This window comes from Macrobrachium nipponense, chromosome 21, assembly GCF_015104395.2.
Source record: "Macrobrachium nipponense isolate FS-2020 chromosome 21, ASM1510439v2, whole genome shotgun sequence".
NCBI lineage: Eukaryota > Metazoa > Arthropoda > Malacostraca > Decapoda > Palaemonidae > Macrobrachium > Macrobrachium nipponense.
The window spans coordinates 54035101-54060100 of record NC_087212.1 but is presented as its reverse complement, the minus strand read 5'-3'; the positions used below and the strand labels follow the sequence as shown (position 1 = coordinate 54060100).

Sequence of the window (25000 nt, the reverse complement as noted above, 5' to 3'; positions counted from 1 at the left end):
AGTATTTTCCAGTGTCTGTTGGATAGGTGGACTCCATGTGCCAACACCAGGCCACGACTCTCTTCACACCTTTCCACACTCATGGGCCGCCTTTGGGGAAGGGCCAGTACTAGCAAAAGGCCAGTTTAATCTAAAACTACCAAACAAAACATTCCAAAGTTCATGTTTAGCAAGTTTCCGTCTACTGTGTTGATGTTTGTGTTGGTCCTCTTTGAAAGACGAAACGGTGGGATGGAAATGTATGCTGTGAAAAACTCCGACTCCTTTCCAGCTGATCCTGTTGCAATGTTAGCATCTCTGTCTTTCGCTGTTACTATCTTGTAGGACAACATAAATTCTGCCCCTCCCGGATTAAAGAGATAAAGGTTGTTTAGTGCTAGTGGTTTCAAGTAAGGTTTTTGGGAAAGAAAGACCATGAAAAGAAAGGTCAGTGAAAGGACTTAGGTGCTTCCCTTATACTTTCTCTTGTATTCTATTTTCTCTTAGCCCTTTCCCCCGTAGGCGGGGGGTGGGGGTGGGGTGGGGTAGTGCCGTCAGTGGACCTCATGCGGTGCACTGTGGGCATTACTTAAGGTTCTTTGCAGCGTGCCTTCGGCCCCTAGCTGCAACCACTTTTTCGTTCCTTTTACTGTACCTCCTTTCATTTTCTCTCTTCATCTGACTTTCCAACCTCTCCTAACACTTGATTCATTGTGCAACTGTGAGGTTTTCCTCCTGTTACACCTTTCAAACCTTTTACTGTCCATTTCCATTTCAGCGCTGAATGACCTCATAGGTCCCAGTGCTTGCCTTTGGCCTAAATTTTATATTCAACTCAACTCAACTTAACCCTTTCAAACACTCCGTGCTACTGTAGCAGAAGCACCTTTGCTAGAAAGATGTTGAAACGAGCGGTTACAGCCCATAGTCGAAGGATTCAGAAAGAGTGAGAGAGAGAGAGAGAGAGAGAGAGAGAGAGAGAGAGAGAGAGAGAGAGAGAGAGAGAGAGAGAGATTTGAGCACGCTGCATTTTTCTCTTGTGGGAACGAAGTCGAAAAATGTCAGATTGCTCGTCTGCAAGATAGACAGTTGTAATCTTCATGTCACTGGATCAAAAGGTAACCCCCAATCAAAACGTGTTACTCAGATCATCTTTTGTTTTGTCGCGGAGCTTATGCCGACGTCTCCGTTGATTCTTCACGTCATACTCATAACATCCTGGTTTTATAGTTTGAATGCAACTTGCGTTTTAAATGTAAACAAAAAGTTTTGGTCTCATTGCTTAACGGATGAATGTTGATTTCTCAATGGAATAGATAATGGAATAGATATGAATGGAGTCAATTTTATAATGAATGGCTAGTTTGAATCCCCTATCTCTATCCATACATTGATGTGAGACTGCGCTAATTATACATGCTTCCGTATGCGTGCATGCCATCGCACATGGTTTTGACGGGTAGTTATATTTCCCCATAAATGCTTATTATTGATGCCATTGTTTATGCACAGAACTGAATGAACTCTCATCGTGTACGTTAGACGGTTAGAGGACGTCTGTGCACTGCTGGTGCAGATTAACTAAGGTCAGGTCAAGGTTAACGAAGTGAGGGAGGTTCTTAGGAGCCTATCACTTATGGAAGACTTAACATAAGCCAAGTTTTTTTTGTTTTTCATCTGTTTTCTCACCGAGATCATCAGGTATCATTGTTACGAAATAAACTCTGTCTGGCTCTCTGTGCAAGTCTGCATCTCCATTTTAATTGTATTTTGTATTTAAATTTACCTTTATTCATTATTATTATTCGAAGATTTTAAAAAATATTGTGAACATATGTCTCAACTGTAGTTATTTTTTCATCTTTTTATGATGGTATAATTGAATCGCTTATTCATATTTTGCTGCTAACTGTTATATGATCAGTTTGGTCAGGTGTATTTTGCTGAAATTGATCAGCCTTTTCCAGTTCTTCAGCTCAAAAAAAAAAAAAAAAAAAAATTGCCAAGGAACTTGTTCATTTTGCTTGCGTATTTTATCTTATGAATAACAAGGAAGATATTTTGGGGACAACGTAGAAGACTACTCTGTTATTAACCAGTCTATTTTAATTTTGAGTTTAATAACTACTGGATATATAAGCTCAAGGGCGTGGTTGGTACGCTGGGCATTGATGAGGGTTGTTAGGGGTGTAGGTGAGCGAGAGAGATGGGATGGAGAGAGAGAGAGAGAGAGAGAGAGAGAGAGAGAGAGAGAGAGAGAGAGAGAGAGAGAGAGAGGCACGAGGGAGGTTCCTTGCGGAGGAAGGTCAGCAGGCGGGGTCTCTGCCAGCGTTCCGAAAGGAGCTCACCCGCGCCAACGCTGTTTGGAACTCCTGCTGTTGGGGGTTGCTGCCGTGTTACCTGGGCCCTGGCCTCCTCCGTGGTTCTACCACACCTTCGCACGACCTCTATAGAACCAGAGCAAAGTATATACATGCACTGCTAGGATGCATATATATACACATTCCTCGTTTGTGAACCTTTGTGCTTGTCCGAGGGCCTGATGGATATATTCCTGAGATATAGAGGAGTACCAGAAGTGTTTGCTGTGCAGATTAAACCCGTGCTGGAAATGTTTTGTTGTTTAAGGGACTGTTCCAAGTGACTGAAAAAAAAACACACACACACACAAACATTTGAAGTGTGTACCTTGTGTTACAGGACTTTATTGTACAATTGTAAAATTGTGTTGGTGCACGACATATGGACTTTGAAGAGCTATGAATTTGAGCTTGTAATGAAATTTGAAACTCAAGTTTGATATATTTGCCGTCACTTCTTTGTTGTAGTGAAATTCATGGACTGTTTAAAGAAGAATTATGAAAGACCAATGCAAGAAGTTGTAAGTAGCAAAGGATCGTGTACTATATAGTGCGCTTTGGAAAACTTGGAGTTACATTTCAGTGAATTCGTGTGGTGTATTTTGCATATTCTTACTAACATTAAGTTTGTTAAGAATCGCACTTCTTCCTGCATAAGACGTCCAAAGTAAATGTTCGTAAATGGCCTGTTGAGATGCATAATGCTAATTGATTGTGAAATTTCCATGGATTATTAGTTTGTGTGTGTGTGTGTGTGCGCTCTGATTTGGCATTTATATTTGTCAAAATGACGGGTGCCGCTGCCCTTGCGGCAGCTAACAAAACTGGCACGGGTGCTGAACGCCCAAGAAGAACAGGAGCATCCAATACCCTCAGCCCCCCGCCGATTGAGGGTCTTTATTCTGGGGCTGCTAACACCCTTAGCCCTCCACCTATTGATGGCATTTACGTTAATCATGAAGATACCTTATCTCCACCAAGCCCTGCGCCAAGCCCTAAATTGTCCCCCAAGCACAGCCCTAACCATAGCCCCCATCCTAGCCCACGGCCAAGCCCACGTGTTATGGTCAATAACATGAAAAGGAAATTTTCTGAGGCCATCCAACACAAGCACGACAACCTGGCGTATCTGGTTAGTATGGGACCTCCAGTTCTTATCATTCCGCTTGACAGATAGTTTTCTTTCATTTTATCCTTATGTTACAGGGTCGATGAACGCTAGTTATTTCGCTAAAAGGCGATTTTCTGATCTCAAAGGCACACTATATTTATGTATAATGTTGGTAAGTGGCTTGCATAAACAAAACTTTTTTTATTTTTTCCTAAGAAAAAATTCCGTGGTGAGAATTATCAAGCGTAAAATGCTTTAAAATTTTTTATCACACATAACAGGACCTAGACCACATCAAAACTGGATTCATGCCATATCATGACTTAGCATTACGTATAAAATTTACAATCTACAAGATGATATGTCTCTTCTGAGCATCAGTGATTAGTAGAGTCACTTTGTAGCTGGAGGCTGTGGTGTGGAATGTTGCAGTAAAAACGCTCCACCTCAGGAAGGCTCATCTCTTGCTTCAAATGACGCACTGGATATTTCCCCATGAAGAAATGAAACATCTAGCATCTTTTCGGGCCCTTGAGACGTAGCAATATCCAAACGTAGATGTACATTTTCATACCCGCATGACCTTCATTCCAGCCAAAATCCTTTTGCCACAACGTTCAATGATGCACAAAGTTTTATGAAGTCCATACCCAGGGCAAGCAAGGGGATAGTTTACGCATTTTACTTAGTGCAGTTTCAGTTTCTTTCGGTCATAATTTTACTCCATTTTTCAAAGAACTCAGAGGGAACGAATCATTATGGGCACCGGCGGGGAATTCTTGGGGTGACGTCAGTAAAGCAGCAAATGTCAGAAGGGACTAAAACACAATAATGGTGACCTCAGTATTTTCCATGATATGAAGTGATGATTTCCCTTGAATGACAGTGAAGCTACACCTAAGACAAACTTTCGGAGAAAAAACCAGAATGGGAGTCCTTCTTGATAATGCTAATAAAATTTTACTACTGCCAAAGTCCATGACTAGTAACCGAGGAAGTGATGGTCAACTTGCGAGTTGGGCTTCACTAACCTTGTTACTCTGACGGCTGTTCGGAACGAAAAAAATGGCTCGCGCCACGCCCTTCTTCATCTCGTTTCGCTTGCTGCAAAGCATCTGGATAAATTCCTTTGTCATGCTTGCCATCAGGTCGACGAAAGGATAGCGAAGAATAGGGATCACGTGTCAAACCTGTGGTTACATTTTGCCTCAATAAAATACCCAATGAAGACGATGAGCTCTTATGTCCTTTTTCTTTGCCTCTTTTTATTTATTTATTTTGTTGTATGAAAGTCAGATCGAGCGGCTGCTGGAGAAGCTTAAGAAAAAGCTTCGAGCTAAACCGAAAACTAAAATAATGCTGTCTTACAAGTAACAGAAGCATTTGCTGACAGTTGTTGGAAGTCAATAGTTCATTAATAATGACTAGATGGTTAATATTTTTTTAATCGGGATATTGTGTTTCGATAAATGTTTAGTGTCAGTCATTCATTCGGGTCTCTACAAGATGAAAGTGAAATTCAGTGACAACTCCTCCGTTGCGGTAAGAATGTAGCCTCGGTATGTTTCATAGAAAAACCGGTCTAGAAACGACCTTAGTTATGTTAATCACGCTTTAATTGAACACTAGAGGAATGCGAACGATGGAAAACGAAAGTGTGACTATTACTCTTTATACCAACTTTATTTAGAATCGCAGTAACAATTAAAGATATGGTTGGGTAAAATGTCACAATGCCGAAATGAATTTCGATATCTTTGATAGTTTGCTTAAAGCACACTTTGAAACATAACATATTGTCTAATTTGTTCGTTTGATCAACCAATTGGAAAGTAGAATTAACATGTACAATGGCTGAAATTCCACTCTGCGCGGCAAAATCATGGTCCGATTTTATTTATATGACATTTAAAGGTCAGGAGAACTTCCCTAGATTTATAACCCCGTCCTCCAGACCAGCCTTTGGCAAGCCTGGAATTTTTAAGGGTAATTTGTTATATGAGAAATATATGAAAGAGAGCAGGAAGCATGAGACGAGAAGATAATATTTTCTCATAATTAGAGTGGACAGTAAGAAAACTGAATTGATTTAATTTTTTTTTTTCCCACGATGTATGCATATTTCTGAGCAGTTGATGTATAGCTGGATTTATGGAGTGCATCTTGTATTTTTTAGGGTAACGACGGGTGGGAAATACCCTACTGCTATTACTATTCAACCAAAAAATCAGGCTTCAAGTAGGGTTCATAATATTATTTGTCGGTTATTCGTCTCAGTCTTATAACGATTGCTGCTTAATTTTTTATAAGTTTTTCAAGTATGAATGCATATTTATATTCTTATCAAACCATTTTTTTAAACTGTGTGTGTGTGAGAGAGAGAGAGAGAGAGAGAGAGAGAGATTAGAAAAATAAACACGTAATTATTTAAAGCCCCATATCACTAATTAATAATAATTAAGCGTATAAATCAATAGCATTTCAATTAATAAATTAATAGTGTTCCATTGACGAAAGGCAAACTTGGCAGGTGCGCTATACATTCTCGTCCTAATTAGTGTAATTAGTGATGGAATTGCATTATTTTTCTCCTTTACTTAAAAATATTCTTGTTTCCTTTGCAATTTAGACAATTTCTTCTTATTATTGACATTGTTTACGTACTAATGTAATGTGGTTCTTTTTTGTTTCTTTTATGCGTAGTGTACATATCTGACAATTTTCTTTACAATCCTTTTATTCCTTTTGAGATACATTTTGAGTTCAAATCCCTGAGTTCAAGAACGGATAACATCTATACATTTGTTTGGCTAAATTAGTAAAATAAATAAATAAATAAATAAATTTAAAAATAAATAAATAAATAAGTAAATAAACTAAAAATCTGAGACCTGCTTTAGTAAGGCCCTTTGGCCAGGAGCTTGAATTCAAAATGTGTTTCTGCTTTACATGGTAACCCAAAGGTGTGGTTTCTGTGGACGGTACTCAGATCTGGTTTCTTTGGATATTTACGTGTGCTTTTGGAGGTGGGCGAATCTTGGGGCGAATAATGCCTGTGTACAAGTACTAAGAGATCATTGGAACGTCCGGGCCCCCCCCCCCCCGCCCCCCTCTCTCTCTCTCTCTCTCTCTCTCTCTCTCTCTCTCTCTCTCTCTCTTATGGAAACTACTTCAGTATTGTTGTATTGCCGTATACTACGGCGAATACATGTGCACTATGTAATATATTATATATAATATATATATAGTTATATATATATCATATATATTTATATATACATATACATATTATATCTATATATCTATAATATATATATATATATATATATACATAATTATTAATATATATATAGATATATATATATATATATATTATATAGGATACATATATATTATAATATATATATAATATATATATAATATATATATATCTATATATATATCTATATATATATATATATATATATATGAAATAGTACATCCTATGTAAATGGTCGATATGAATGCTGTTAGAGGGCAGATATGTTTTATGACGATCAAGTTTTCACGTCCTAGAGAATGTGGCTAGGGATATGAAAGTCGTCATATTTTGCAGTATCTTCAGTAATGCATGACGTGACTTCCTACAAACATAGTTAAAAAATCATTTGTTGGGATCCTAGTTTTTCAGTATCTTATCAAATAATCTCATTCATGCGTTAGAGAATATTTGGACGAAATGAGAAGGGAACTATTAATGGAAAAGTGGTTTTTCGTATAAGTACTACAGTTTAGATAACGACAGTATGACAACTTCTGAAAGGGACTACGACATCTTGGCCAGGTGTCTGAGCGTTAGCATTTGCTGTCAATTAAATCTTACAGACGGAAGCGAAAACTCTATTTCAGTTAATATTTATAAATTGCTGACTGGAAGCCTAGACCATTATTCATGGAAATACACTGAAATTTCTTATCGAAAACTAAGAGCATTACTCTTAGGAAGATACCGAAACATGAAATGGTATGAGAATAATGGTAAGACTGCGTTTGGAAAATGACGTTTCTAATATTGTTATGCGGATCCATAATTCATGGGAGTTCACTTGAAGCTATGAAGCAGTACTTATTTGAGAGGAGGACTTCAGAAACAGAATTTCTCGTGTACACAATGTAATAATTCGTTACCCCAACGTACCAAATCGGTATCTCACTTGGCATACTGCCATCACAAAGTATTTCATCACACTGCAAAAAGTCGTTATCTAAATACGTGATTGTCGTCCGCGTCACCAAAATGTAACTCATTATTATCGTAAAACTAACATTTACCCATTGTAACTTGTCGTTAACAACAGGTCATTATCAAAGGACATCATATTACAACGGACGATGACCATTTCAATAGATTACTGTCACACAGCTGTTTGTGAGGTTCAGACAAAGAAAAATTCAAGCCCTCTCAAAAACGATAAATTACCAACAAAATTAGATTAATTGGTCCATAGCTGTGTTAAAGAAAGTTTCGTCAGAATTTTTTTGTACGTGAATTCACGTACTGATGTTGATAAGCAAACAACCGAAAAATCATTGTGAAACATTATTTCCATCCGGAGGTGAACATGAAGTGAGATCACCGGAAGAGACGAGGAAGTGGGAATGAGAGTGACAGCGAAATATGAAATAAGAGCGGAATCAAGAACAGCGAAAGTCAGGCTCTCATGCTTCGAGAGAAAGTAAGCTAGACCTCGTTCTCATTCGGAATGATTTCAAGTAGACATATGTTTGGTTAACTGAAAATATTTCCTGATCCTGTTTTCTAGTATTGTTTTCTCTTTGTCAAGTCTGATTTCGACACAGGATGATATTCTAACTCTGTTACCCAATGAAACTGGAAAAAAGCCCAATCCAGCTGAAACGTCAGAGGGAGTAGTATATTGTTAATTAGTTTTGACAATTATGACGTGTAAAATATTGCCAAAACAAAATCTCTCTGTGAATAACGATACTCGACCTCTTCCGTGATGGAAAAAAGAAAAACTCATTCTCATTTATATTTACAACCTTAGGCTCTTCCAGCTAAGTGGTTTAGTTTTTTCTCTTCCTTATGTGTCAGGAAGTTTTTGTTGAGGATTGCGGTAGTATACTTTCCATGTCAGGAGAACTGCCATGTGTACGTGTATGTGTGTTACTTATAATCGAGCCTTTCTCTTTTTTTGAATAAATGTATATCGATAACTGGGGGGTTATCATCTGTAAGTGTAGCATAACGCTTTGAGATTCCAGTACCGATTGGCCTAAAATTACCTTTCCTTGTTTTCGCTCTTGATAACAGTGCGATTTCATCTCTTATAAGATGCTCTACTTTTATTATGTACCAACGTAATTGGTACGGTAAAGGTCACGTTTTCGTCGTTATCCTCTTGGTTGTAGCCCCAAGCCTTGGATAATTATACTTTCTTGTGTAACTCCCCAAGGTTCCCATCACCTCCCAGGCATTATTCGGTATCCCTCTGTTATGGATGTCGCTATCTTATAGGGTTGTTCTGTGCACATACACACGCGTATATGTGTGTGTCTGCGCTCTTATATTCGACGAAAACCCAATTTAATGCGTCAACTTTGAATAGATCCTGTTCTTTTAAATGCTAGTAAATCTTGTGCCGTGAATTGAAGTATGCACTTTGGAAGTTACCCCTTAAACGTAACTATTGTTCGTTTTTCTGCCGACCCAGGTTATATAGAAATAGGTACTTAGACGTTTTAGAAAGTGATGCTAATTTGGTGGAATAAATGTAATTCATATTTCGCTTAACATTGCTCAGTGAATGAAAACAGAGCTTCGTGATAATTATATAATTAAAATTTTTAGAAAGAGAGCCTTGGTAATTATGACATCTCATTTGCATTCCAGGTACCTGGCACTGGGTTCAAAGAGCATTCCTGAGCACAGTATATTGTTGGATTTTTTTTTATTGCATATGTATTGCAGATGATGCAAGCAACATGATCATTAGGCAACACCAATCAAATTTGGTATTGGTTTGTTTTTAGTTCAAGTTACTTGTTAGCTTGCTAAGGTGAATAAAGATATAATTTTGCCAAAAACATGTATTAATCATTCGATTCCCTGAACACAAGTTCAAGGTCGTAATTTTCAAGATACACAGAACTGCGCCCTACAGTTTCACATTATAAAAAAAATGTGAACCCACCTCAAAAAAAAAACACTTTGTTTTTATTTTACTCGGCTGACGATCTCATGAGACCTTTAGTTATTTTAGTCTGTGTAAACGTTTCGCCACATTTTTTTATATTTGTCAATTACGATGGTTGAGTGGCCATAATTTTTTTTTTTTTACACTTGTCGTTTGCGATGTGTTGAAAAAGAAAACTTTTACCTTTGTATACAAGAATATAGATGTTTATGTACTCTCTCTCTCTCTCTCTCTCTCTCTCTCTCACATAATATACATACATACACACACACACACACACACACACACACACACACACACACATATATATAATATATATATATATATATATATAGATATATATAATATAATATATATATATATATATATATATCAGATAAGGTTCAACAACTGAAACGAGAGAGGGAACGTTCTGAGTTTGACGGACCTTGCAAAAAGGCAGGTCAAACCGCTGACATTAAGATTATTGCAAGAGGGGCTTTTATTATTTTAGAAACGTTCTGTCTGTTAAAAGGTTAAATATACTGAAAGAGTGTTGGTGAGTGATCATTAGAGATAGACTAAGACAGAAAAAAGAAAACGTAATGGGATATATTTACTATTGTTTTTCATATGAATGGCGAATTGAAGTAAAGTACATGCTAATGTAAGATAATACAACAGTTTAAGTGATATTTAAAGTTATTTAATTACAGGCCAGATATCTCGTTTTTTAAATATTTTCTGCACTTTAATAGACATTTGTACTTCATTAAGATTTATAGTATTTGTTTCTGGTAATTGTCATAAGGTTGATGACAGCTAGATAACTTGAATATATATGTACACTGTATATACATACATACATACATATATATGTATATATATGTATGTATATATATTGTATATATATATATATATATATCTATATATATTATATATATATATATATATATATTTATATATATATATATTTATAAATTCTTTTACCCATGCAAATATTGCTTCTATAACACCTCATTTTCGATTGAGAAATAGGGCTGATGTATATTGGTCGAAGTATGAGTATTTGTAAGAAAAATAATAATGTGTTTATATATGTATGTATGTATGTATGTATATATGTATGCATAGAGATGTATACAGGACACATCTCACATTACCGTAATAAGTGTGTAAAAAATAATATGTACGTTATGCATCGTACAATTTGTCTGAAACTAGCCATTACCTCACTTGCATGACAACCTCATTTTACGTTCGTCATTGGAGAAGAACACATGCCGGCATTCCCAAAGAGATTCGATGGTTATCTGTGTCACGTTTCCCATCTGGTTATCACCTTCACATGCAATGAGCTCTTGTAGCGCGTACGGACTTTGCTCGTCTCTCTCCATACCCTATGTCCTCCAGACACTGCTATTTGGGTTATTGATCTCGTAGTCAAGTGGTTAAGAAAGAAGCATGCCTCACTAGCAAGACCGCCCCCAGTTCGATCTTGGGCGAGTCGGAGCGATTTAGGCACATTTCTTGGAAGACTATTCGGCTTCTATAGAATAATGTCCTTGGTGGTTACTCGTCAGCAGTGTGTCGCATCCCATTTGGAAGTTTAACAATCTCGTCTTAAATTACTTGCTGTGCGCCAGCAAACAAATTCCTGGAGCCATCTACTGACAGGAAGACAACCTGTGAAACACACACGTGTGTGTGTGTGTGGTGTGTGTGTGTGTGTGTGTGTATGTATGTGTGTGTATTAGTATCTTTGTATAGTTTCTTGTCTGGCCCTTACTCAGAAAGCCTTATGGGTTTTCTTGATTTGTCAGTTTTCTCACTGATACTGCTGTAAAACCCCATGCATAACTCCATGCAATCCTTTATTTCATAGGCAAATATAAACCTGACGTATTATTTTACGATGTACTGAGTTTATTCAACCTCAGCGACGTTAGTTGAAATATCAGTGATAGGTCAAGTTTTACAGAACTGCCGATGAATAGAGGAAAATTTCTTGTACTTGTGATGCTGTTCTTTTCCTTTCTGCAAAAATGTCAAAGGCGTATAACGACGACCACCTTATCGTCAGGCAGCCAGATCATGTCAGCTGTGTGCATCAGTTTACAGAGATTGTGGTTATCTTGAATTTCAGTATTTTGTACATTTTAAAGACCCATATTCATATTATGTTGATCTCTCTCTCTCTCTCTCTCTCTCTCTCTCTCTCTCTCTCTCTCTCTCTCTCACGTCCCTGACCATGACCTCTTTACGCTATTATTGAGCAACCCATGTGGTAAGATCGGGTCAAGGTTAACCGCCACAGAAGATGATTCTCGTATTAGCAACGTTAGTCCATTTTAGTTGGATGAAGCCAAGATTCCCTTCAAATTCCTGTAATTCATTCTTTATAAAAATTTTTTAAATTATGACACTCATTAAGTGCACGTGATAAATGTGTGTTGTAGTTGGAATTGTGTTCATGATTGCTGTAAAGCTGTTGAAAATTAAAATTATTCTCAACAAAATACTTTCAGTGGTGATAGATTTGCCTTCGGGAAAGAAATCTTTAGAACATCTAAATGGACTGAAGGAATGATATGTTCTAATGTTGCTATTATATTACTGTATTTGAATATGTCGTTTGTTGTTTTCTTGTACTGTATTTCCTTGATGTAGTTTTACACTATTTTATTTTACTTAGATTTATATTATAGCTATACTATGAGTAAATTTCTAGTAATATTGTTCCATTAATCACGCAATAGTGCGTGCTACAGCCTTAAAATCAAAGAAAATTTTATATTCTGAATTTTAAAAATGACTTAGGGGTCTGATTATTAACTGTTTGTGTTTGTGTATGTGTTTGTGATGAAACCGAGCATTAAATGGTGAGTTGACAGCATAAACAAATTAACGGATATGGAATCCCAGACTTCCCATTGCACAGTTTTTTTTTATTAATTTTTTATTATTACTGGAGAGAGCGTTGAATTGATATTCATTAAGAATAGGTTTGGCATTTGAAGATGAGCCTTTTACAATTAAGAGCAGCATATAATTAAAAAAATTACGTTTGTAGAGTCTTACATTACTTGTCATATATTTTATTTCTAAAGTAGCCAATAATTTGAACCTTTGTAACGGTAACGCGTGTCAGTAGTCTTTTTTTTTTTTCTTGTAAGATTTCCGGAATTTTTAAATTTAGTACCTATAAAATAAAAAGTCCCGAGTCAAAAATATTTAAATTTTCCAAAATAATGTTGCTCAAACAAAATCTTGGCATCATCAGTGTACTCATGTGAAATTCCATAGATAAGAGATACAGTAGGTCCATGTTATGTTCTGTGGTCTTAATGAAGGCTGAATTTATTGACTGAAGTGTATGTTATTAAGTAATGTTTGGGCGCTGGGTTTGCTTAGATAATAGGGGCGTTTCAGCACTAATGCTAATCACTGAATATAGTTGTGAGAAAGAAAGAGATATCGTTGATTTTACTGTCCTTTGTTTAAACTTACTTTGTGATTGTCCTGTTTGTTCCTTTATAACCTACAGATGTTAAGTGCGTGGATGTTTCAAATGGTAATTTAGAAGAATATCGCGTTATTATTAACTTTATATGGCATTATGACTTGAAGTTCATACGCCCTTGTGTAAAATCGAAAATTATTTGCTAATGTGTCGTCCTTTTCTTATTTTTAATGTATTTGTGTGTGGTTGAGAGAGAGAGAGAGAGAGAGAGAGAGAGAGAGAGAGAGAAGTATGTAATAATATAATTGAAAACTTTTACCCAGAACCCCTCTGGGTTATGCCAATATAACTAGTAGAGTGTAATGAGTTTCTAAAGGTGGTTTATCGAATTTTGTTTGTTCTCTTATTATCTCCAGATTCTTCAAACACTCGTTCGCCCATATAATATAATTTTTAATAGAAAATCGTTTCAGTGACATCAATGCTACACGGATAATTATCCAAATATAAATCTGCTGTTCTGATGTAGGAGTAGGTAACGTAAGCATAATGAAATGTCTAGAATCATTTTGATAAATATTTACAACCGCAAGGAAAAAACATTATTTGAAGACGTGCAGTCTGTTATGTGAAGGTCTTTAAATTTCACAGCAGGGATTGAAGGTTTTGTATTTGCATCAAGCAAAGATAAATTTTTACATTAAAATTTACATTGTCTTGAGACAGTTCTAACTTTTCATAAAATAAAATCTTTATAGTTTTTTCTTAAACAAAGAATATTGTCGACATCAAGAGTGTATCTAGGGCCTAATTTCAAGGTCATGTTATTGATGACATTCTTTGTTCTCAGTGACTTCATGGCAGACTCGGAATCAGTTTAACGATTAAAAGTCATTTTAAACACAACAGATGGTTTTTACTTTTCAATATTTGAGAGACATACGCTTGCTAAATGTAATTCAGTTTCCATAGATATTATGGGATCTTCATTTAATTTATGACTTAACAAATATTTTAAAGAAGAATATTTTCTCGTAGAGGAAATTTGGTTCTTAAATCTCTAAAGCTGAAAGGGTTTCCGTGTTTTATAATTGTTTTGGTTTTTCCTTCAATATTCTTCATATGAAATCTCATGTTGTGCAATTCGATACGCCGCTGTGTAGCACATATTTCTTAAAAATTCATTTATTATTCTCTTCATCCAATAAGTGGCTTGCTCTCGTACCGCGATACATTGATGTACATTAGTTGCAACAGTTGGTAGAGCTGTAGAATTCTGAGAAAAGAGCATAATTAAGATCACCCCCAGTAACATTATATATGATTCTCTCTCTCTCTCTCTCTCTCTCTCTCTCTCTCTCTCTCTTCTCTCTCTCGCTCTCTCCCTCCTTCCTCCCGGTCCTCCGCGCTCGTCTCTCTCCTCTCTCCTTCTCCTCCCTCCCGCCCCAACACCACCGCCCCACTCCCTCTCCCCCGTCACACCGCCTCTTTCAGTCCCACTTCCGTCCTTCTCTCCCTCTCCTCTTCTCTCTCGGTCTCTATATATATAGTATATATATATATATAGATATATATATATATATATATATATATATATATATATTTCTTAGCCCAGCTACGAGACGCCTTTGTTATGACATCTCTTGAGTATGGAAATCGTGTTACAGAGGTTTTGAGTATTCATATGTAAAGTTTAGAAAGTTAATCTATTTATTGATTTCAGTTAATGGGTTTCTAGTTATTGTTTGAACATTAAAATTTGCTGTAAAGGTTTTTGTTGATTATAGTTTTGTTAGAAACTAATTTAGTTCATTGGTATATCAGGAATCGTATTTGCATTAACTTTCTTGCCGCCAGGAAGTTTTTAGTATAAAAAAAAAAACAAAGGCTTGTGTGCATGTCACATCAAGTTAGAAGTCGAACTTTGTTAGATATACTCTTTTTTACATTTCCTATTTTGCAATTGATAATATGGAATTGCAGAACCCAATTCTTGAAAGAAAAAAAAAATGTACGAAACAGCCTGTGAAGGTCATCAGTCTGGTGAAACCCTCTCCTACCTCTCTTTCCGTTTCCTCGTCGCTGTCACGTAAACTGCCGTGTGTAGTTTTTTTTTTTTTTTTTTTTTTTTTACGTGGACGAGTCTCTCCATCGGAGGGCCAAAAGACATCTTTTTAACAAGCGGGGGCTGTTCCTCAAGTCACGAGTGCGCCGTTTGTGGTTCCCACAATCTTTTCGTTGGATGCCGCAATATCGGCAAAAGTAGCGGCAGCAGCAGCAGCATCAGCAGTACCTGCTGACGAGGATGTACCAATGGAGGCAGTAGATAAGCAAAGGCAAATAAAGAAAATTATATCAGCTTTTCATTTCTTAGCTTGCTTTTGTACTTCCTTCTTTTTCATTATATACTGCTATCATTGGATAGTATCATCTCTTTGAAATTGATAAGTATTATTTTGAGACGATTTTTTTATATCAAAATATACGTCATCCTGTGTTGTTAATATCAGGCTACATTTGAGTCAATTTCATATAACTTTAACTTTTCGATGTTAAACAACCTAATGTTACGAGTACTTGAACTTCCACAAAAATTCTATAATCTTATGTCCATTCATTTAAGTACTTCCTGACGCTCTGATTAAAGACGTACCGTAGTAATCTGATGCACTTTTGCTAAAAAGGAAATTCTTTCAAGGATTCTTCGTCTATAAGTTAATCTTCAACCGATTATTTTTCGTCTTGAAACAAGTGTAATCCAAGAGCTTAGAACCTCAACCACAAAAAGTTCGTCCTTGACTTGGGGCTGCTACTTGAGTAGGATTTTGGAATCACGTTTAGCTCAAAAAAAAAAAAAAAAAAAATTCTCCATTTACCTCTACCTCAATACATGTCTTCCCATGGGTGGATCAAAAGGATCTTCGTCGATATCCATTTTGGGATTTTAACTCTCTCTCTCTCTCTCTCTCTCTCTCTCTCTCTCTCTATCATCTCTCTCTCTCGCTCTCTCTCTCTCTCTCTCTCTACTCTCTCTCTCTTCTCTCTCATATCCTTTATTTTACTCTGCTGCATCAGTGTTCCAAAATGCGACAGACATTAGGGAATTATTATACTCTCAAGTTCCATTTTCATGGAGGTTAGAAATCATTAATAGAAGATGAAGAAAAATTGTAGTTATGATTGTTTGTGTTGCAGGTCATATATATTTATATGTATGTATATACATGTGTTTGTATGTGCGTAAAGGCAACAACATAAAGCACAGATGAACGGTCGTTCATTAAGTTTTCATACTCTCAATATATTCATGCACGATGAGATTGGTGGTGAGAGTTGCGTGGGAGATAAATGTAAAACCAGCTTTTATACCTGATCGTGACTTGTGCAACCCAATATCCATTCATGCCCATCAAGAGCAGAGAAAACAATGCTGGAGCAGCTTCTCGAGTAGCTGGCATTAGACTTCCGCGCTTTGCCTTCCTCCTCTGTCACGCGAATGTCGACTGCCTTAGTTGAAAAACTCTTCTCTTCTACCTCTCTCTGTCTCTTCCGCGAGGCGTGAATTACAATGGCATGTTATTCAATATATATACTCAGTGCTTTGAAGTTTTTTGTTGACTGTAAGTCGATCCCTGTTTACGTGTGCTCGCTGTTGAATTTAAATTACAAGCTCTTTTATTAAATTGCTTTAACTGAGCGTAAGCAACCAATTTATAACACAGAACAGTGCTTTTAGTAGACCTGTCAGATTCCTTGTGTTCTTGTATGGCTTTGCGTAGTATCCGGCTCGAGTTGGTTTCAGTGCAACCATAGAATAGTTGTGGTTTCAAAGTCTAGGAGTCAATCACGCAGCCACCACCCCCTTCCACTTCCATTTCCCACTCCCTCCCCTCCCTTCCCCGTCCCCTTCCTTACATCATCTTTTATGCGTAATTAGGTTTTTAATTTGGTATTCTTTAGAGAAGCAAGAGATTCCCAGTCATTATTTCACTGACTTCTTGTGTTAAGAAAATTCTCGTAAAGGTTTTCATTTGAGTTTTGATTTTGTTATCACGGAACCAAGTCGTTTGCTCTAAAATTACTACGTAACTGAACGACGCTGGTTTCTTTTTGTCGTCATTCCATGCGATCTTAACCTCGTGAGCATTTTTACTTTTTTAGGGACACCATGTTGATTTCTGATGTGATAAGGTCAGTCTACGTTAGTTCCTTCAAAAGAGATCCAAGTATAGGAAATATTCCATTGTAATCAGTCTAGCGTACTAGCGTAAATCCCATTTATAGTGTAAATTTACAGTTGATTGAATTATTTTTATCTTGAACATAGTCTTTCGAAAAGTGAATGTATGTTTTTCAGCGATATAGATACAAGCTATATTTTTTTGTTTACCTGATAATGATTTTGATTTAAAAATTTTGAATTTTCACTAAATGTTTTCATTTATATACAATCGACTTAATGTTACACTGATACTTTTCATCGTCGACATGGAATGTTTACTCTAACCAAATAAGCTTTGAAATTAATAAAAAAAAACTTTTAAAGCAATTTTATCTAACTAAAAAAAATTAAGCTTAGAAAACATTGTACGTACGCTAGTGCACACTACTGTGATTGTTTATTGGAGAAGCCATTCGTCATTGGAGACAGAGATTCCCCTGTAAAGGTTGTTAGAAATTGTTGTGAGACCGAAATCGTTAGGTCATACAGACTAGCACATGACGCAGCACTTCATGTTTGGTCACTTACCTCTTGAAAGTCGCATATGGACATCGTGGTTGGGCATGAAAATAAAAACTTGGGCGTCGTCAACTTGCATTGTAAAACACTTGATCGTAAGTTCGGTGTTTACAATTGACTCGACAGAAGCGTCGGCTTTATTATGACTTCTCTCGTTCTCTCTATGATTTTCATTGGTTGTCAGATTAGTATTTGCGTGATGCGTTTGTTCTCCTTGGCCATTACAATCTTCTCTCGGTGTCATATTGTATTGCGTGTATTAACTATTGTTACTATTGCTTTGGTAGCTTCAAATGTAATTATATTTTATCTGACCCGGCTTTTAATGAAAGTAAGTTTTGATGACCTTAAATGTTGTAACTCTCAAGTTGACACAAGCCACACGGGTGGGGGTTTCTTGCTCATATGGAGAGATTCATTTTATGATTAGTGCTTTGAGAAAATGGAATAACTCTCACCTATTTTTATTTTCTATATATATATATATATATATATATATATATATATATATATATATATATATATACCATAATATAGTGCAATACATAAGTGAATTAACATTAGGTGAAATTCATTCCTAGTTTTTAAACCGTTATATATACACTTTTCAGGTTCCGTACGGTTAAGTTTTGTAGCGTATAATTTATAAGATTATATTTTCTTTTACGACTTAATTGACATCGCTTTTTACGGACATCGTTTTTTACGAAACACGGAACTTTGTGTTTCCCATGTAACGTCTGAACGGTTGTAATGGCCTTGTGTGGTATTTATGTAGCTTTCCCCCTTTTGCCCTTAGAATTCCATGATGTCGTGGAGAGCATTTGTTTTTTTATGCTGATGGTGAATTTCCACAGCTGACATCACTGAAGCAAATTGTGATTGGCGGAAGCTCGTGCTGCTTACCACAGGGGTTACAGTTCAGTCACACCGGCCAATCGGAAGCAAAGCAGAAGCTGTGAAAACAGCACACTATGAAATGGAGAACGCTTACAGGTTGCCTCCGGCTGTGAATGACATCATCCGTCATGGTAGTATACTCTAAAAAATAATCCGCTTTTATTGTGCTTTCTGCTCCATATTCATTCCTTTCCACCTTTTCCTTTTCTTACGTTTTCTTTGGTCTCTCTCTCCCAGCTGTTCAATTTCTTGGACTTTGTTATTTTCCATTATTCACTCCACATTTCGATGACAAATCCTTCCGGCGAGCCACATGGGAGTATGGAGATATGGAATTGTGGCTTTACTAACTGTTTAATATAATCCGCATATTATGAAATAAAAATATAGTTAGCAGACATAACTTGACGTAACTTTGGTTATGTAACTTAACAGATGACGCTTTACAAATCTCTTTCTTATTTGTGTAGATTGTTTACGTTTGAGTATGCGCGTTTGATTTGCATATCGTATTAAGGTATATATAACAAGAGAGGGCAATAATACTTTGATAATTTCAAAATACCCTACTTTAAGCTTTTTCTCTAAATTATTTCATTACTCTTCTAAAAGGCGCCATCTAAAACTTGAGTAGACAGCATGAAACCTGCAAGCTTTATTTTCTTCTAGAGTATTTAATGCAGAATGTTTCATCATTATCTTAAATTTGGGTGGGGGTAGTGGTGGGGGTGGTTAGAATGCAGAATGGGGGCCAGGGCATCCGAAGTTAGGTTATTTTTAAGCGAAGTCTGGATAGGTCATATTCCCTCCAAAAATGCCTACTACTGAAATGCCTGCTAGGCCTTCTATAAACCCGACCCCTCGCTCTGCAGTAGCTCCTTTGGTGCAGTTTTTGATCGATTTCATAAGTAAAAAGGTGTACTCTTGTCTATGTGAAAATATTGACGCTGCATATAATCTCAATCTCCTGAAAGATGAAATGTTAATAATCAGAGCAATCTTTAAAGCATGTCAAGGCACCTTACGCTAGTCATGAATTCCCAATGAAGTACAATCTAGTTCTGTAAAACGTATTAAACCTTTAAAGTCTACTGACTTTTCGAAAACGCGATGAAACTTAAAAAGCCTATGTAACTTTTAGACATTCAAAGTAACTACTCGTATTTCCCAGGAAATCGTCTTGAGAGTTTCCGAAGTATGAGCAGTGCTCAAAGTATTTCTTATTCAATTGCTGGTTATCACTGAAGTTTTTCATTACTATTATCTTTCATAAATGAGATTTGTTTTTTGGAAATGTTCTAGGAAAGGTAATTACTTTAAGTTTGTTACATATAGGGTACATCGAAATCTAATAATAATAATAATAATAATAATAATAATAATAATAATAATAATAATAATAAAATTTTCAGAGTGAATGGATTGACCTGCAATTTGCATGGTTATAAATATCAGGCGGGTGTCGGGGTTCGTTGTACAGTTGAGAGGTCGGTCATTAACTTGCATTTAGGTTGGTCACGGGTTGATGACGAAATTGGTCCCGGAGGCGTTACGATCTTCTAGGCCTAATCGGTGTTGGTGGTTGAGGGTGGGTGTTGGCTCGGGTACCCCCTACTGTTGTGGCCGGAATTATAGATCGTCAAGGACAAGGTGATATGCCTCCCGTGTCCGGTTCTCTCTCTCTCTCTCTCTCTCTCTCTCTCTCTCTCTCTCTCTCTCTCTCTCTCGTCGGTGTCTGGCGTAGACTGGTTTCTTAAGTTTTAGGCAATAAAACTGAAATAATAAGAAAACTTTACATGTCCTTTGGAAACTTGATACACTAGCTACGCGCTGCTGAAAAGATATTGAAGAAGACTAGCGAAGACTATATAAATTAAATGCCCTATCAACAGTACTATTTTCAATAATAATAATAATGCTTATAATTATTTTTTTCTTATCCCACTGAAAGACAATGAGACACACACACACACACACACATATATATATATATATATATATATGTATGTATGTATGTATGATGTATGTATGTATGTATGTATGATGTATGTATAGTATGTATGTATATATGTATGTATGTATTTATTAAATGCTTAGTATTTTTCCACTGCACTCGACCTAAGGATCTTGGAGATCGTTCGGGTAATGTAAGAGTGCCGGGGCTTTATACATTATCTTTCTAGTTTTAAAGTTGTATCGATATGTATTTCAAAACCAGGAGATGTAATTTTTGTAGTGATAGTATGATGGGTTTATTTTTGCTCGGTTTTATTTCTTTGCTGTACAGAAAATACACTAATGTGATTGTCGTTTGACTAGTTTATTTACTTATTATTTCCACGAAACCTTCATTAGCATTTGTATAATAAAAGCAAATAATAGTTTTTAGATAATGTAGCAATAAAGCTGTTCTTAGGAACAGAAGTATGAAATTTCATCTCCAGAAGTCTTTGATATTCCTGTTAAAAAGGATCTTCGCCCTAAATACAAACTGAATTACTGATCGGAAATACGTTTTTTTTAATCAAATTCAAATTCTGTTCTGATGACCTTAGGGTTTTATTTCAGATTATCATTGAATCTTCATAGTATCATTTCTGTTTGATGCCATGCCAGTGCTATTATTGCTTATTGCTTTTGTATATTCCAGAATAATTTTAGTTTATTTTGTCAGCTCTGCAATGGCTCCTGTGAGAGCTTATCCCATAGTGTGTATTTCATGACTTGAGCTTCCCGTTTTCTCTTGTCATCACTAACCACGAAGTCGTGACGGATTTTTTTTTTTTTTTTTTTTTTGTTTTTTTTTTTTTTTTTTTTTTTTTTTTTTTTTTACACTTCTGCTTTTTGTGATGAGATACGCGGTTTCCATTCGAGTCTTTCGTAACAGAATGAGGACCCTCAACCCTTGGTGATGGATCACTTTCTGATTTAGGAGGTCCTCTAGATGGTCCAAAAGGCACATGGCCTTGCTTGTAAGCTTTGTCAAGGACTGTGTCAGGAGAGGTCGACTCGGGTTTTTGTGGAATAATCCATACTCTGGCATATTATTAAATAGAAAAGAGGTTAAAAGTCAAACTGCAATTTGAAAATGGTTCATTTGAAGAAGGCTCACGTTTGCAACACACTTAACCATGATGGATGTTACGACTCTGCCCTGCTGTGCACTGAATGAACAATGAGGAGGCTATATACCATGTCTTGAGATGTCACACGATCTAGTCATCTAGCACCTTCAGCATCTTGCCAGTGAACTTTGCTCAAAACATTGGCAATTTCGGGGAGCTTTGCTTGTTCTTTACGGTCGTGATGCACGACACCAATCCTGGTATTTTGACACATATCAGCCACTGGGTGCAACATTTGACGGCAGCAGTCTAAAAGCTTTGATAAAACGAGCATTTATGACAGCTGTGCAAGTAAATTCCGTATCTGCTTCACAGTTATCAGTCTGGTTTCCATCGTTGGTTTCCTTTCACTTTTGAAAATATGTATTTGTTATTTATTTAACAGAAAACATAAAGTCAAATTAATAAAGAGGTTAACTGATGCTTGTGGAAACGATGACGAACGTTCGATACTCATGATTAAACGCCAGTTCTTAGTATGAAATTCTCTCTCTCTCTCTCTCAACAAAACACTATCCAAATTTAATTACGGCCCTCTTTCATTATCGTTCATCACGAGCAGTAATTGTTTTTTCCTTCTTCTTCTTTGGCATTTGAATGCGCCTATGCCCACCCCGAGATTACCTGTTATTAAACCTTAGACCTTTCACCCCACAGGGACCCGGTAAGTCAAGTTTCATCAGCACTGTTGGTAAACATGGCGCCTAATTTGGCATATTTTACGACGAAGAGCGCTGGGGAAAGACATTGTAACGGCTTCTCTCATTTAATGGCGTGTGGGGAGGCTTATGGATTCGTTACTGCCGCTCTCGAGATATGAGGATGCTCGCCTCAATGTCTTCGTTACTTAGACCTATAGTAGTAATAATGATAATGATGAGAAAATTTCCGGAATGAGGCTCTCCAGGGTGATCTTGGTGTGTTGGCAGCCTGTTGTTTTTAATGTACTTCATTTGGGATACATGCGCTTGCTCTCAAACTTTTTGAAGTATTAGTTTAACAATTTACCCCTATCCTAATGCAAATGGCTTTTTCTGTACTGCCATGTGAAGAGAAAGGATTGCTTACAGACCAGGGGAAATATCTTAGCAGTTGCGTAGGATAGACAGAAACCTGGTGACACAAAATGATTTCTCAAGATACTCGCATTTTCGCAGAGAGATTGAAAATAAACTAATTAATGGTCTTGCATCCATAAGGTACCGAAGTGTAGCTAAGCTGATGCCAAAAGTACCATGAAGAGTAATGCAGCCCAAACCTGAAATCCTGTTAAATAGATAACTGAATGACACTGGAAAATCTAGACATGCGTATTTAAGAGATTGAAGCTTATTGCTTCGGATGCAATTATTTGGTTATAAGCCAGTTCTCACGAAAATAGAACTTTCAGATGTAACTTATACTGGTTTATATTTGTAAAACGATACTGCTTATCTCATGAAAACTTCCCAGATGTGCTAAATCTAACGCTTATTGTGTAACTCATTCATTTGTTCATTCTTTTATCGTAGGCTCTATTTACTCCTTCATTTTGTTTGACTCTCGCCATAGGCTTGGTCTGAAACCCACTACATTGGGTTTGGCTTCCATCATGGGTTTGCTCTCTCTCTCTCTCTCTCTCTCTCTCTCCTCCTATCTCTCTCTCGCCTCTCTCTCTCTCTCTCTCTCTCTTTTTTTTTTTTTTTTTTTTTTTTACTCGCCATAGGCTTGATTTGTGCCGCTTTACTTTAGATTTGCCTTTTGAACCTTAGGCAAAACTAATTGATGATAGACAATTTAGGTTGCAAAATGTCACAGACATGTTCCCCAGTGATAGAACATCTTAGAGATAATATCAGCACCATCATTTTCTTTGAAGGGTCATGGCTGAAGCGATATGTCGGAGCAGCCTTACAACCTTGTAATTTTAGGTAGCATGCCGATAACACTGGTGAGATAGGGCTGTCACAGCTTTAAGGTGTCTCGAACTTATCTGCTAACATTGGATGCTGCCACCGGCAATACTCCATAATAATGCTGCCGCTACATCATGCTTTGCGTGTTACTTGCCCATGACTTGTCAGTTTTTGCTAAATTGTCAACCTATACAGTGATTTTATATTCTAAAACTTATCAGTTTGATTTCGACGGTTAAGCTCCATGTGCTTTTAATATGTTCGCTTCAAGGTCACGTTTGCAGCTCAGAAAAGTTTCACATCATGACAGAGATCCAATTGACTCTGTCTGAGGAAAGTTTCTCTTCATGTAAGGATTGTGGCCAAGTACGCTTTTGAATAATAAAATCTGTATCATGTTACACATTCTGTATCCACCTACTTGAATGTCCTTTGTGTAAATAACCATGGTATACGGGTAACTAACTTCCCATTAAATGTTCTTTCTTCCAGCTTTGGGGCCAGGTCTTGATAGACCTATATATATATATATATATATATATATATATATATATAATATATATATATATATATGAATAACTTGGTCACGAAGTATATAAAACGTGATGCTATGTATAAATAAAGGTTTTTTTGCCACAAAGGAAAAAATGAAAAAGCGAGATAGCCAAGTACTTTCGGTCCTGTTCGGACTTGGCTATCTCGCTTTTTCATTTTTTCCTTCGTGACCAAAAAACCACTTTTATATGATCTATATATATATATATATATATATATATATGATATATATATATATATATATATACTATATTATATATATATATATATATATTTATTGGTATATAAATATATATATATATATATATACATATATATGTATATATAATGTATATATATATATATATATATTTTATATATATATATATATACTATATATATATATATATATATATATATATATATATATATATATATATATAGAACGTGTCGTTAGTCCCCCTATTATGTTACAGTCATTTTTAACTGCTATTGTTGTTGATGTTTTTGTTTTTGGACAACACTATGCATCCAGTCCCCACAATGGAAAGGCGGCGCTTGTGAAAAATCAGATACTGGTTACGATGAAAAAGAGCAGTAAATAAAGCTCATACAATTGTGCCTAATGAAATGTAGAGATCCAACTGGTTGGACCTTCTTATTGTATCTTTTGATGTTTTGGTAAAGGCAGTGCACTACCTGTATGATTAGAATTC

General features: G+C 36.3%; 1 protein-coding gene across 2 annotated transcripts in view; it reads left to right on the top strand.

The window, feature by feature from the left end:
• LOC135198036 (kinase D-interacting substrate of 220 kDa B-like) overlaps positions 1-25000 on the top strand; it is a 744360-nt gene that overhangs the window by 332723 nt on the left and 386637 nt on the right. Inside the window, exon 1 of one of the 2 annotated variants that reach the window (XM_064225405.1) lies at positions 2277-3471. The exons of the other annotated variant lie outside the window; for it this stretch is intronic. Coding sequence (XP_064081475.1) covers positions 3127-3471 — 345 coding nt within the window. The 5' untranslated portion in view covers positions 2277-3126. Of the gene's footprint in view, positions 1-2276; positions 3472-25000 lie in introns of those variants that run through there. 2 annotated transcript variants of the gene reach the window in all.